Below are 13,327 nucleotides of genomic sequence, written 5' to 3' on the forward strand. Positions count from 1 at the left end.
TGTTTATTTTGCCCACTAGAATATAAGCTTCACGAGCACAAGACTTTTTTTTTTTTTTTTGCGGTACGCGGGCCTCACTGTTGTGGCCTCTCCCGTTGCGGAGCACAGGCTCCGGATGTGCAGGCTCAGCGGCCATGGCTCACGGGCCCAGCCGCTCTGCGGCACGTGGGATCTTCCCGGACCGGGGCACGAACCCGTGTCCCCCTGCATCGGCAGGTGGACTCTCAACCACTGCGCCACCAGGGAAGCCCGAAGCCCGAGCACAAGACTTTTATTGCTGTTTCTCTGGAGCCTATAGCAGTGCCTGGCATATAAGGTACTTAATACAAATTGGTTGAATTGATGACTAAACATTCCAAAGCATCAATTGCAATGTGATTTTAATGCACTGAAACTTTTCTTTGGCTTTCAAACTTCAAGTCAGAAGGCTTTCTTTATTTTTGCCTTTATTTTCACTTACTTCTGGCCTAACATTTGCCACAATATTAAACTTTGGCAAACTTCTGTCTCCTCCCCTGATTTTCAGGCCCCCCCGCCCCAGGACAGGGACCTTGCCTAAGTCATCCATGCATCCCAAAGCCTAGCACAGGACCTGGCACGAGCAGCTGTTCAAAAATGCTTGGGGGGGGGTGCTGGAGTGGACAGAGGTAAGAGTGACAGTCACAGGCATCATTGCTTAGTGATTTATTCTCTTAAGGCTCCATCAGCAGGTGGAATGGAAGACCCCTCCCACCCTGATGCCTTGGGTAACCAAGGCATTATACTCCTTCACTGCCTGCTCTGTCTGGAGGACCCGCACATCAATGCCTTTTTTCTTGAGGTATTCCACGGTTGATGGGGGTACCTGGGAAGAAGGAAAAAGATGAGTAAATCAGGGGGAAAGGGCCCCAGGGTTTCCTTTCCTGCTATGAGGCAAGTATATTCTACAGAACTGGACAGTGACAACCATCACTCCTCAATCACCCAGTGTGTCACCAGTCCAGAATTTGGCAGTGAGTCCCAAGGAGTCAAAAAGGCTTCTAAGAAGTTAACAGAAGTACCATGAAACATGTGCAGACAGCTCAGGTGATATGGAAACTGGAAAGAGCATGGATTTTGGAGTCAGACAGTCTTGAATTTAAGTCCTTACTAGCATTGTGACTTTGGGTAAGTGAATTAAATTCTCTGAGCCTTTGTTTCCATGTATGTAAATAGGGATAACAATACCTGCTTACAGGGTTGGTATGAGAATGAATTCAGCTAAGGTATGTAAAATGTTAAATGTTTGAGTCAGTCCAACCTGACTGATTCAAATCCAGATAAATGTTAAATGTTTGAGTCAGTCCAACCTGAGTCTAAATTCTAACTTTGCTGTGTACTAACCAAGAGACCTTTTGAAAGTCTTTCAACTGCAATTTCCTCCCCTATAAAACGGAGATAGTAATACTTAAAATCAAAGGGTTGGTGTGAGGATGAAGTTTTATGAATGTACGTACACTGCAGCTCAAATGCCTTCTCAGAAAGGCCTTTCTTTACCACCCCATTTAGAGCAGCCCCTCATAGGTCACCATTTCCTTCACAGCACTTATTATGATCTGAAATTGTCTACATTTTTATTATCCATGAGGGCCATGAACCTCGTTTGCCTTGTTTAGCTTGTTGTCCCTGGTACCTAGAATAGTGTCTGCCCCATAGAAGGTGCTGAATAAATATTTGTAAATGAATTTATATAAAAGATTCTCAAGAGTGGCAGCTATTATTGGCTATTTTCTCAACTCTGGCTTGTCTTCAATATTATTTTAAATAGATTTTAATTAGACTCTGCCTTGTCAGAAGGAGCTCTGAGTGAAATGTTTTTTAAAATGCCCTACATTACTTTTTTATATGTTTAAACAATTTTATAATAACAGTAGTCTTACAGATAAGGATCATTTTAATGGAGGAAAAAACTAGGTTAAACTAAAAAATACAAATAAAGGGCACCTCCATCGGTAGAGAACTGGATTTTACGACATCTATATAAAGGACAGAATGAGGTAGATCTCTATAAACTTATGTGAAAGGCTGTCCATAATGCAATAATGTAAGTGAATAAAAAGTTACAGAACGATAAGTATACAGTGATCCTATTTATGTAAAAACATGTATATCAGTATGTGTAAGTGTATATATTTGCAGATGCATAGAAAGAGCATTGGAGCAGTTACGATTGGGAAGGGGAAATCTTTCACCTTTTTAATTCTACATTTCTGCATTGACTCTTTTACAACAAGCATGTACTATTTCTGTAAGTACAATAAAAATAAACTTTCTTTTTCTGAAAGGGGAAAAAGGCTTAACTTGAATGTGCCCAAGAAAAGAAAAGTTAAAAGTACTGTAAAAAAGGAAAGTACTGTAAAAATCTAAAGAGCCAAATATTGATAGCTGTAGAGCTTAAAAGAAATTCCAGGATTGAGGAATTTCTGAAAAATAGTTGAAACAGCACAGGCCTATGATTAGAGACTGGAGAGTCCAGCCCTGATGAGGAAGAATAGTGCACAGCCACTGTTTTATCCTGGGCCATCCACTGGCTCAGCAAAATGAGAGTGCATGATATATAGAGATGAACTTCCAAGAAGGACATATCTCTAAGGTAAAGATCCAGGAGATTACCAGAAGTCCTCAGGAATGCTGTGCTCACCAATACCTACCTTCAAGGCCTCACTCATCCCTCGGCCAATGACAAGGATCTGCACACCCTTCTCGACAACTTCCTCCACATCTGCAGGCTGCACACCAGGAGAATGCTGGACATGGAAAGAGAAAGTATACCAGCTACCTGCTCTTTTCATCTTTCTTTGTGGTCAGCATTCCTGTTAGAGTCATTCATTCATCGAACAAATGTTTACTGAGGTTTACTCTAGGCCAAGCCTCACTAGGGCCCTGGGAATAGCAGAAGATACAGTACTGCCCTCATGGAGCTCTAAGTCTAGTGAAAAATATAGAAGACTACAAAGAAATTTCAGTCGTTTTACAAGTGCTACAAAGAAGTAACGTTCAGGGTGTAGTGAGAAAGGGCACCTAATTCAGACCTGGGGAGTCAGGACAGGGGGTCAGGGAAGATACCCCAGAGGACGTGACATTTAAGCTGAGACCTAAAGGACAAACAGTAATTAGCCAGGTTAAAGGAAATCATGGGAACAAGGCATACCAAATACAGGGGATAGCATGAACTAAGGCTCAGAGGAAAGAGCAACCTAGTGAACTACAATTAGTTCCATATGACTGAAGTGTAAGTGACAAGTGAGTGGAAAGAGATGACGTGGGAGAAGAAAGCACCTGCACACCATGCCAAAACTTGGAAAGCTCCATATCGTTTCCTTTTTCTGAGCCCCTTTCCCACTTAACTCCAGGAAAACTTTGATGCTTTAAAACCTATCTATCACTCTGTAAAGTCTTCCCAGATTCTCCCAGGGATATTTAAGGTAAGGTGTTTAATGAACATTAATCCAACGTTAAAGGATGGTGGCTTCTGAACTGCTTCCACATCAGCAAAGGGGATACAGGATTTAGAGTTTGCTAAATACCAGCCCAACTTGGGAAGTGAATAAGAGTGGAAAATTGTCATGGAAGACATGCTGTTTTAATTGCGTCTTGAAGTATGACTAGGAGTATGCCTTGATTCAGTGGTTGTAGAAGGGGTACATTCTAATCATAGTTAGACATGGTTTAGGGAAAGAGCTGCTGAATATACGAAGACAACAACAAATGTACCAAAGAAAGAAGGGTTTTTCAGTTTAAAAAGGTGATGGTTTAGAGAAGATAGGATTGACATTTATTATAAAAGGTGTAAGAAGAACAAATATGAGTATTTTTATTAAATCCTGGAATAATAATATCTTACATGTTTAAAGTTGTAATTTTCATAATACAGCTATAGAAATTATTCCATGTGATCTGCATTAATAGTAGCACAAAAGCATCCATTCTCCTTGTTTTATAGATAAAGAAACTGAAGCTCACAAAATACATACACATTAGCCAAGATGACACAATTACTAAGTAGCAGAGTTGGGATTTGAACAGAAACATGTTAACCTTTGGTTTAATGCACTTTATTAGAATACTGTAACCTAGGGAGCAACCTTGAAACTGGAAAGAACTAGCCCTAATGACCACAGAGTTGTGCTTAAGCCCAGTGCCTGGTCCATTGTAGGCACACAGTAATTGTTACTTTAAGTGTAACCTGAATCTTCCCTAAGGCAATTGCCTGCCACCCACACACACACACGTGAGCAAAAAAACCAATAAAGGAGACAGACTGAAGTACTAAAAAATACTTGATTAACCCCCCTAAAAAGGCAGGAATAAAAAACATGAGGACAAACAGAAAACAAATAGCAATATGTTAACACTTAAACATAACTGTAGCAGTAATTAAGTGGACTAAATAGTTTAATGAAAGGCAAAGATTGAGTTAAAAAGCAAGACTCAACTAAACACTACTTACAAGGTATATACCTGAAATATAAAGGCATAAGTTGAAAGTAGAAGGATAGATATAAAATGCAAACACTAAGAAAGCTGGTGTGGTTATATTAATATCAAGATAGGAAGTATTACTAGAGATAGTTTCATCTCATGATACTTAAAGGACCAATTCATTAAGAAAAACATAACAACCCAAATCTGTACACTCTTAGTGAAAGAGCTACAAAATATATGAAAACAAAAATAACATATCTGGGACTTCCCTGGTGGTCCAGCAGCTAAGAAAACGCCTTCCAATGCAGAGCATGCAGGTTCGATCCCTGGTCTGGGAACTAAGATCCCACATGCGGCAGGGCAAATAAGCCCAAGTGCCACAACTACTGAGCCCATGCACCACAACTAAAGAGCCCCTGTGCCACAACTACAGCGCCCATGCACTCTGGAGCCACAACTAGATAGGAGCCCACATGCCCCAACTAGAGAGAAGCCCACACACTGCAAGGAAAGATCCTGCATGCTGCATCTAAGACCCAACACAGCCAAAAATAAATAAGTATTAAAAACAAAAACAACAGAACTAAGGAAAGAGACAAAACCACTATAGTTGGATTTTTTTTAACATCTTTATTGGAGTATAATTGCTTTACAATGGTGTGTTAGTTTCTGCTTTATAACAAAGTGAATCAGCTATATATATACATATGTCCCCATATCTCCTCCCTCTTGCATCTGCCTCCCATCCTCCCTATCCCACCCCTCTAGGTGGTCACAAAGCACCGAGCTCATCTCCCTGTGCTATGCGGCTGCTTCCCACTAGCTATCTGTTTTACATTAGGTAGTGTATATATGTCCATGCCACTCTCTCACTTCATCCCAGCTTACCCTTCCCACTCCCATGTCCTCAAGTCCATTCTCTATGCCTGTGTCTTTATTCCTGTCCTGCCCCTAGGTTCTTCAGAACCATTTTTTTGTTTTTTTAGATTCCATATATATGTGTTAGCATACAGTGTTTGTTTTCCTCTTTCTGACTTACTTCACTCTGCATGACATACTCTAGGTCCATCCAGCTCTATAGTCGGAAATTTTAACAACCTTCTCTCAGTAATTGATAAAACACATAGACAAAGAGTCTAATTAAGGAAATGGGAGCTTTTAGCAACACTGTCAGTTAATTTGGCCTAATAGACATTTATAGGTTACTACACCCAACAACTGCAGAATACACATTGTTTTTTCAAGTGTACATGGAACAGTCACTAAGACCTTATGCTGACATAAGTCTCAGTAAATTTCAAAGAAATGAAATAAAAGAGAATATATCTGACAAAATAGATTTGTTGATAACAATAAGATATTTAGAAAAGCCATAAATAATTGGAAATTGAGCAAGAAAGTATTTTGAACTAAAGGGTAAAGGAAAAATACATCAAAATTTGTGGAATACATCTATATAATGCTTATAGGCAAATTTATCACTTTGAATACTTATAATAGAAAAATAATTGTCTAAAATCAATGGTGTAAGCCTCCACCTTAAAAAGCTAGGAGAAGAGAAGCAAATCATATCCAAAGCAAGCAGAAGACAGATAATAATGAATATATGTGTGTAAATCAATGAAATGGGAAACAAATGACAGAGAAAAGTCAACAAGGCCAAAAGTTGGTTCTTTGAAAAGATTAATAAAATTGAAACCATTGTAAGATTGATCAGGAAAAAAAGAGAAGACACAAGTCATAAATACCAGGAATGAAGGGGACATCACTATGGATCATACAGATAGCAGAAGAATAATTTTAAAAATTGGGAATAAATTTACACTAATAAATGTGACAACTTAGAAGAAATGGACAGATCTTTTTGAAAGACACAACTTATTAAAATCTAAGAAGCAGAAAATCTGAATAGTCCTATAGACGTTAGAAATTGAATTTATAATTTAAAACCCTTCCACAGAAAAAATTCTAGACACATATGATTTCAGTGGTGAATTCTATTTTAAACATTTAATGAAAATCCTCAACAAAACATTAGCAAATCCAAGGTTGGTTCAATATTTTAAAAATCAACGTAGTTCACCACAAAGTAAAGAAGAAAAATTATAAAGTGTCAAATGATGCAGAAAAAGCATTTAATGAAGTTCACCATGTATTTATGATTAAAAAAAAAAAAACTCTCAGAAAACTAAACTAGAATAGCCAAGATATGGAAGCAACCTAAATGTCCATCAAGAGATGAATGGATAAAGAAGATGTGGGGGAAAAAAAAAAGAAGATGTGGTACACACACTTATGGCCACCTAATCTATGACAAAGGAGGCAAGAATATACAATGGAAAAAAGACAGTCTCTTCAATAAGTGATGCTGGGAAAACTGGACAGCTACATGTAAAAAAAATGAAATTAGAACACTCCCTAATACCATACACAAAAATAAACTCAAAATGGATTAAGGACCGGACACTATAAAACCCTTAGAGGAAAACATAGGCAGACCACTCTTTGACATAAATAACAGCAAGATCTTTTTTGATTCACCTCCTAGAGTAATGAAAACAAAAACAAAAATAACCAAATGGGATCTAATTAAACTTAAAAGCTTTTGCGCAGCAAAGGAAACCATAAACAAAATGAAAAGACAGTCCTCAGAATGGAAGAAAACATTTGCAAATGAAGCAACTGACAAGAGATTAATCTCCAAAATATACAAACAGCTCCTGCAGCTCAATATAGAAAAAAAAAATCCAATCAAAAAATGGGTGAAGACCTAAATAGATATTTCTCCAAAGAAGACATACAGATGGCCTACAGACACATGAAAAGATGCTCAACATCACTAATTATTAGAGAAATGCAAATCAAAACCACAATGAGGTGTCACCTCACACCGGTCAGAATGGCCATCATAAAAAATTCTACAAACAGGGCTTTCCTGGTGGCACAGTGGTCAAGAGTCCGCCTGCCGATGCAGGAGACACGGGTTCGTGTCCCGGTCCGGGAGGATCCCACATGCCATGGAGCGGCTGGGCCCGTGAGCCATGGCCGCTGAGCCTGCGTGTCCGGAGCCTGTGCTCCGCAATGGGAGAGGCCACAACGGTGAGAGGCCCTCATACCGCAAAAAAAAAAAAAAAAAAAAAAAAAAAAAAAAATTCTATAAACAATAAATGCTGGAGAGGGTGTGGAGAAAAGGGGACCCTTGTACACTGTTGGTGGGAATGTAAATTGGTACTGCCCCTATGGAGAACAGTATGGAGGTTCCTTAAAAAACTAAAAATAGAGCTACCATATGACCCAGCAATCCCAGTCCTAGGCATATATCTGGAGAAAACCATAATTCAAAAGGATGCATGCACCCCGATGTTCACTGCAGCACTATTTACAATAGCCAGGGCATGGAAGCAACCTAAATGTCCATCAACAGAGGAATGGATAAAGAAGACATGGTACATATATACAATGGAATATTACTCAGCCATAAAAAGTAACAAAATAGTGCCATTTGCAGAGACGTGGATGGACCTAGAGACTGTCATACAGAGTGAAGTAAGTCAAAAAGAGAAAAACAAATATAGTATAATATCACTTAAATGTGGAATCTAGAAAAAAGGTGGAGATGAACTTATTTGCAAAGCAGAAATAGAGTCACAGATGTAGAGAACAAACTTACGGTTGCCAAGGGGGGAAGAAGGGTGGGATGAATTGGGAGATTGGGACTGACATATATACACTACTATGTGTAAAATAGCTAATGAGAACCTACTGTATAGCAAAGGGAACTCTACTCAGTGCTCTGTGGTGACCTAAATGGAAAGGAAATCCAAAAGAGAGTGGATATATGTATATGTACGACTGATTCACTTAGTTGTACAGCAAGAAACTCACACAGCATTGTAAAGCAACTATACTCCAATAAAATTTAATTTAAAAAGTTCAGGACTTACCTGGTGGCGCAGTGATTAAGAATCCACCTGCCAATGCAGGGGACACGGGTTCAAGGTCTGGTCCAGGAAGATCCCACATGCTGCGGAGCAACTAAGCCCGTGTGCCACAACTACTGAGCCTGCACTCTAGAGCCCGCGAGCCACAACTACTGAAGCCTGTGTGCCTAGAGCCTGTGCTCCGCAACAAGAGAAGCCACTGCAATGAGAAGTCTGCACACCGCAACAAAGAGTAGCCCCTGCTCGCCGCAACTAGAAAAGCCCACGCACAGCAACGAAGACCCAATGCAGCCAAAAATAAAAAACAACAAAATTTTTTTAAAAATGTGGTACATATATACAATGGAATATTGCTCAGCCATAAGAAAGAATTAAATAATGCCATTTGTGACAATATGGATGGACCTAGAGGGTATTATCCTAAGTGAATTAAGTCAGAGAAAGATAAATACTGTATGATTTCATTTATATGTGGAATCTAAAAAACAAAACAAAACAGAAATAGACTCATAGATACAAAGAATAAACACATAGTTGCCAGAGGGGAGGTGGTGGGGGAGATGAGTGAAATAGGTGAGGGACATTAAGAGGTACAAACTTACAGTTACAAAATAAATGAGTCGGGCTTCCCTGGTGGCACAGTGGTTATGAATATGCCTGCCAATGCAGGGGATATGGGTTCGAGCCTTGGTCTGGGAAGATCCCACATCCCGCAGAGCAGCTAAGCCCGTGCACCACAACTACTGAGCCTGCACTCTAAAGCCCATGAGCCACAACTACTGAAGCCTGTGTGCCTAGAGCCCAAGCTCCGCAACAAGAGAAGCCACCACAATGAGAAGCCCACACACCGCAACGAAGACTAGCCCCTGCTCGCAGTAACTAGAGAATGCTCACACACAGCAACAAAGACCCAATGCAGCCAAAAATAAAGAAGTTAATTAAAAAACAAAAACAAAAAACAAATGAGTTACAGGGATGAAATATACAGCATGGGGGATATAGTCAATAATAGTGTATGGTAACAGATGGTAACTAGACTTATCATGGTGATCATTTCATAATGTATAGAAACATGAAATCATTATGTTGTGCACCTGGAACTAACATAGCATTGTAGGTCAGTTATACTTCAATAAAAATAAATAAATAAATAATAATAATAATTATTAATATTTTAAAAATAAACTAAACTAGAAGGGAACCTTCCTTAGGTAGAGGACATCTAAGAAAAACCTACAGCTAGCTAAACATTAAGTATAATGTTGAAATGTTAAACATTTTCCCCAAAAGATTGGACATAATAATTTACTTCCTTATTATCTCTTGGACCTGTCCATTCCTCTCCATCTCCACTGCCACTACCCTGGTCTAAGCTTCTTATTTAGCCTGTTGCAGTAACTTTCTAACTGGTCTCCATAAAACCACTTTAGCCCTTTCCAATTAACCATTCTTCAAATTGTAGCTAGAGGAATCTTTGCAAAACACAAATCCATTCAAGTCACTCCTCTGCTTAACAGCACTCAATGGCTTCTCATTGCCCTTAAAATAACTGCCAAACTCCTAAACATGGTCTGTAAGTTCCCAGCTGCCTCACCAGTCTTACTGCATATCACTTTCTTCATGTTCTAGCAGGAAAACAGTTTGGCATTTTCTTAAATATGTACTTACGCAATTCAGCAATCACATACCTGGGTATTTATCCTAGAGAAATGAAAACTCACATTCACGCAAAAACCTGTACATGAACGTTCATAGCACCTTTCTATTGGGGGTTGGGGGAGGCGTTGTTAACTCTTATTTTGTAAACTTAGAAGCAGCATATCCTACTCTAGATTTTTTTTCCAGTTTTATTGAGATATAGTTGACATACAGCACTGTATAAGTTCAAGGTGTACAGCATATGACTTATGTATATCATGAAATGATTCCCACAATAAGTTTAGTTAACATCCATCATCTCACATAGATACAAAAAAAGAAAAAAAGAAAAAATCATTTTTCTCTGGTGATGAGAACTCTTAGGATTTATTCTCTTAACAACTTTCATATATATCGTATAGCATTACTAACTACAGTCATCTGTAGCAGCTTTACTTGTAGTAAACCAAACTGGAAACAACCCAAATGTTCATCAACAAATTGTGTTATAATCCAACAATGGAATACTACTCAATAATAAAAAAGGAACAAATTATTGATACCTATGACAATATGGATGAATCTAAAATGTATTATGCTGAGTGAAAAAAGCAAGTCTCAAAAGACTATATACTGTATGATTCCATTAGTATGACAAATAAACGTAACGTGTATTAGGTCAATTGGCAAAATATTAATAAGGTCTGTTTATTAGATAATAGTATTGTATCAATGTTAATTTCCTGATTTTCATCACTGTGTTGTAAGAGAATGTCCTTGTTTTTTGGGGAAATACACACAGGTATTTAGGAGCAAAGGGGTAGAATATCTACAGCAGTTCAGAAAAAAGTCTATTGGAGAAGAAGATGATAAAGAAAATATGATAAACTTAACATTTGGGTCTGGGTAAAAATGAGAATTCTAATATTCCTGTAACTTTTCTGTAAGTCTGAAATTATTTCAAAATAAACAGCTTAAAAAATAACCCTATAGTATTGGCAGGTTATAGATTAGCAGGAAGAGACCACATATAGGCACACATACCTACTCACTACTTCCTGATTTATTTAGCCAAGGAAACAAAGTTTAGCAGAAGCCAGGTGGCTACACAAAGCAGGAGCAGATGCAGCACATCTTTTCTGGCTTTCTCCATGTCTCTTGATTCCCTGTGGGGTGTACAACTACTGCTGACACTCTTCACTCTGAGTGTTCCAGAGCTGATAACATAGCCAGTCTCTCACACTAACACCTTTTTATATTCTGACTTACTTCATCAGCATCTTCTTAAGGAATTTACACTAAGACACTATGAGCTTACACTTAAGGGAATATCAGAGTGTTTTAAATTAGAACACCTGCACGTCAAAGAGTGAACCAAACTGATCATCAGCAACGGTACTTCCTCATCGTGGGAGGGGATGCAGAGCTAGTGGCCAGGTGGCTCTGAACAGTATCTCTGCCTCCAGCTTTCCCTATTCTCCACAAAGATCAGAAGAGACTGGGGGAAGATTAGATTCTTTATCTCTAAAGTAATTTAGGTTTATACATTTAAAAAAATATTTATTTATTTATTTGGCTGCATCAGGTCTTAGTTGCGGCATGCAGGATCTTCGTTGTGGCATGCGGGATTTTTCATTGTGGTGCGCAGGCTCCAGAGTGCGTGGGCTTAGTGGTTGCAGTGTGTGGGCTCTCTAGTTGTGGTGTGCGGGGTCAGTAGTCATGGCACGTGCGGGCTTAGTTGCCCTGTGGCATGTGGGAGCTTAGTTCTCCAACGAGGGATTGAACCTGCATCCCCTGCATTGGAAGGCAGATTCTTAACCACTGGACCACCAGGGAAGTCCCTTGGTTTATACATTTTTAAAAGGCAAAACAAAACCGGGATATTTTTTCATTTGATTACAGTAATTGGTTCTTAAAGAATGTATCGATAAAACGATTGGATTAGATGCTTTTTTAGTTCCACAGCTCTGTGATCAATCCTAGAACCACCCTGAGCTGAACAGCTATGGTATGAAGAACTTAACGTTTTCTTTTTCTGGTACAACGACAAAGGTAAATATTTAACAGAATTACAAATCAGGGCTGGAGAGCTTCACCTGCCTTAAGTAAATGCATTTATCTGAAATACCAAATGATTCCTTCACTTAACAAAGAATAGGGGCTTCCCTGCTGGCGCAGTGGTTGAGAATCCGCCTGCCAATGCAGGGGACACGGGTTCGATCCCTGGTCTGGGAAGATCCCACATGCCATGGAGCAACTAAGCCCGTGTGCCACAACTACTGAGCCTGCACTCTAGAGCCCACGAGCCACAACTACTGAGCCCTCGTGCCTCAACTACTGAAGCGCCTAGAGCCCGTGCTCCGCAATGAGAAGCCCACGCACTGCAATGAAGAGTAGCCCCCGCTCGCCGCAACTAGAGAAAGCCCGCACGCAGCAGCGAAGACCCAACACAGCCAAAAATAAATAAACAAATTTACAAAAAAACCCCGCAAAGAATAGCGTCTACTTTGAGGAGCACCATGATCCCCAGGCTGTAAGAGCTCACATTCTGGTATAAGGAAACAAGGCCACTGCTCAATGAAGTGAAAGGTCATAAAAGAGTGCAAAACCATAATCCTCTCAAGATTCACAGACTGCAGACAGCAGGAGCCCATCAGAGTTGCTGGAGCAGTGGAACTCAATTTGGCTGTTGCATGCTTTACTGCAGGCCCAGGGTGTCACGTACAGAGCCATGAAAGATAACTGCAACAGCCTGTGGATCCAGGCCTTCGTGGGTGATTACTTACAGCCTTGTGCATAGGTCTGTGTTTGGAGCATCAGCCTCTTATTGAGGCACCCTCACCCTGCCACCAGCTCCCTCTCTGCTTCTTCCAATCCCTCCCACCAAACCACTAAGGCTCTCTGCCCTTAGTGAGTGTCTGATTCTGTTCCTCTTTAAGAGGCTTTCCATAACATGTCAATGTTACGGAAATCTTCTTGTTTTTTCTTAGAGGAAAGCTATTAGCATCTTTTCATGTGTCTGTTGGATATATGTATGTCTTCTTTGGAAAGATGTATATTCAGGACCTCTGCCCAATTATTAATTGGGTTATTTGTTTGTTGGTGTTGAGTTGTATGAGTTCTTTGTATATTTTAGATATTAACCCCTTATTAGATACATTGTTTGCAAATATTTTCTTCCAAAGCCTTTTGATTTTGTTGTTAGTTTCCTTCATTGTGCAAAAGCTTTTTAGTTTGATGTAGCTACATCAGGGAAATAGAAATAAAAACCACAATGCAATATCACCTCAGATCTGTCAGAATGG

The 13,327-nt window shown here is 39.5% G+C and overlaps 1 protein-coding gene across 1 annotated transcript in view; it reads right to left on the reverse strand.

The window, feature by feature from the left end:
- Window positions 1–669: 669 nt before the first annotated feature.
- Window positions 670–13,327, reverse strand: part of AAMDC (adipogenesis associated Mth938 domain containing) — a 33,498-nt gene continuing 20,840 nt past the window's right edge. The window contains exons 3-4 of the mRNA XM_060102805.1: window positions 2,670–2,765; window positions 670–844 (exon numbers count right to left, since the gene is read on the reverse strand). Coding sequence (XP_059958788.1) covers window positions 704–844; window positions 2,670–2,765 — 237 coding nt within the window. The 3' untranslated portion in view covers window positions 670–703. The remainder of the gene's footprint in view (window positions 845–2,669; window positions 2,766–13,327) is intronic.

This window comes from Mesoplodon densirostris, chromosome 7, assembly GCF_025265405.1.
Source record: "Mesoplodon densirostris isolate mMesDen1 chromosome 7, mMesDen1 primary haplotype, whole genome shotgun sequence".
Classification (NCBI taxonomy): domain Eukaryota; kingdom Metazoa; phylum Chordata; class Mammalia; order Artiodactyla; family Ziphiidae; genus Mesoplodon; species Mesoplodon densirostris.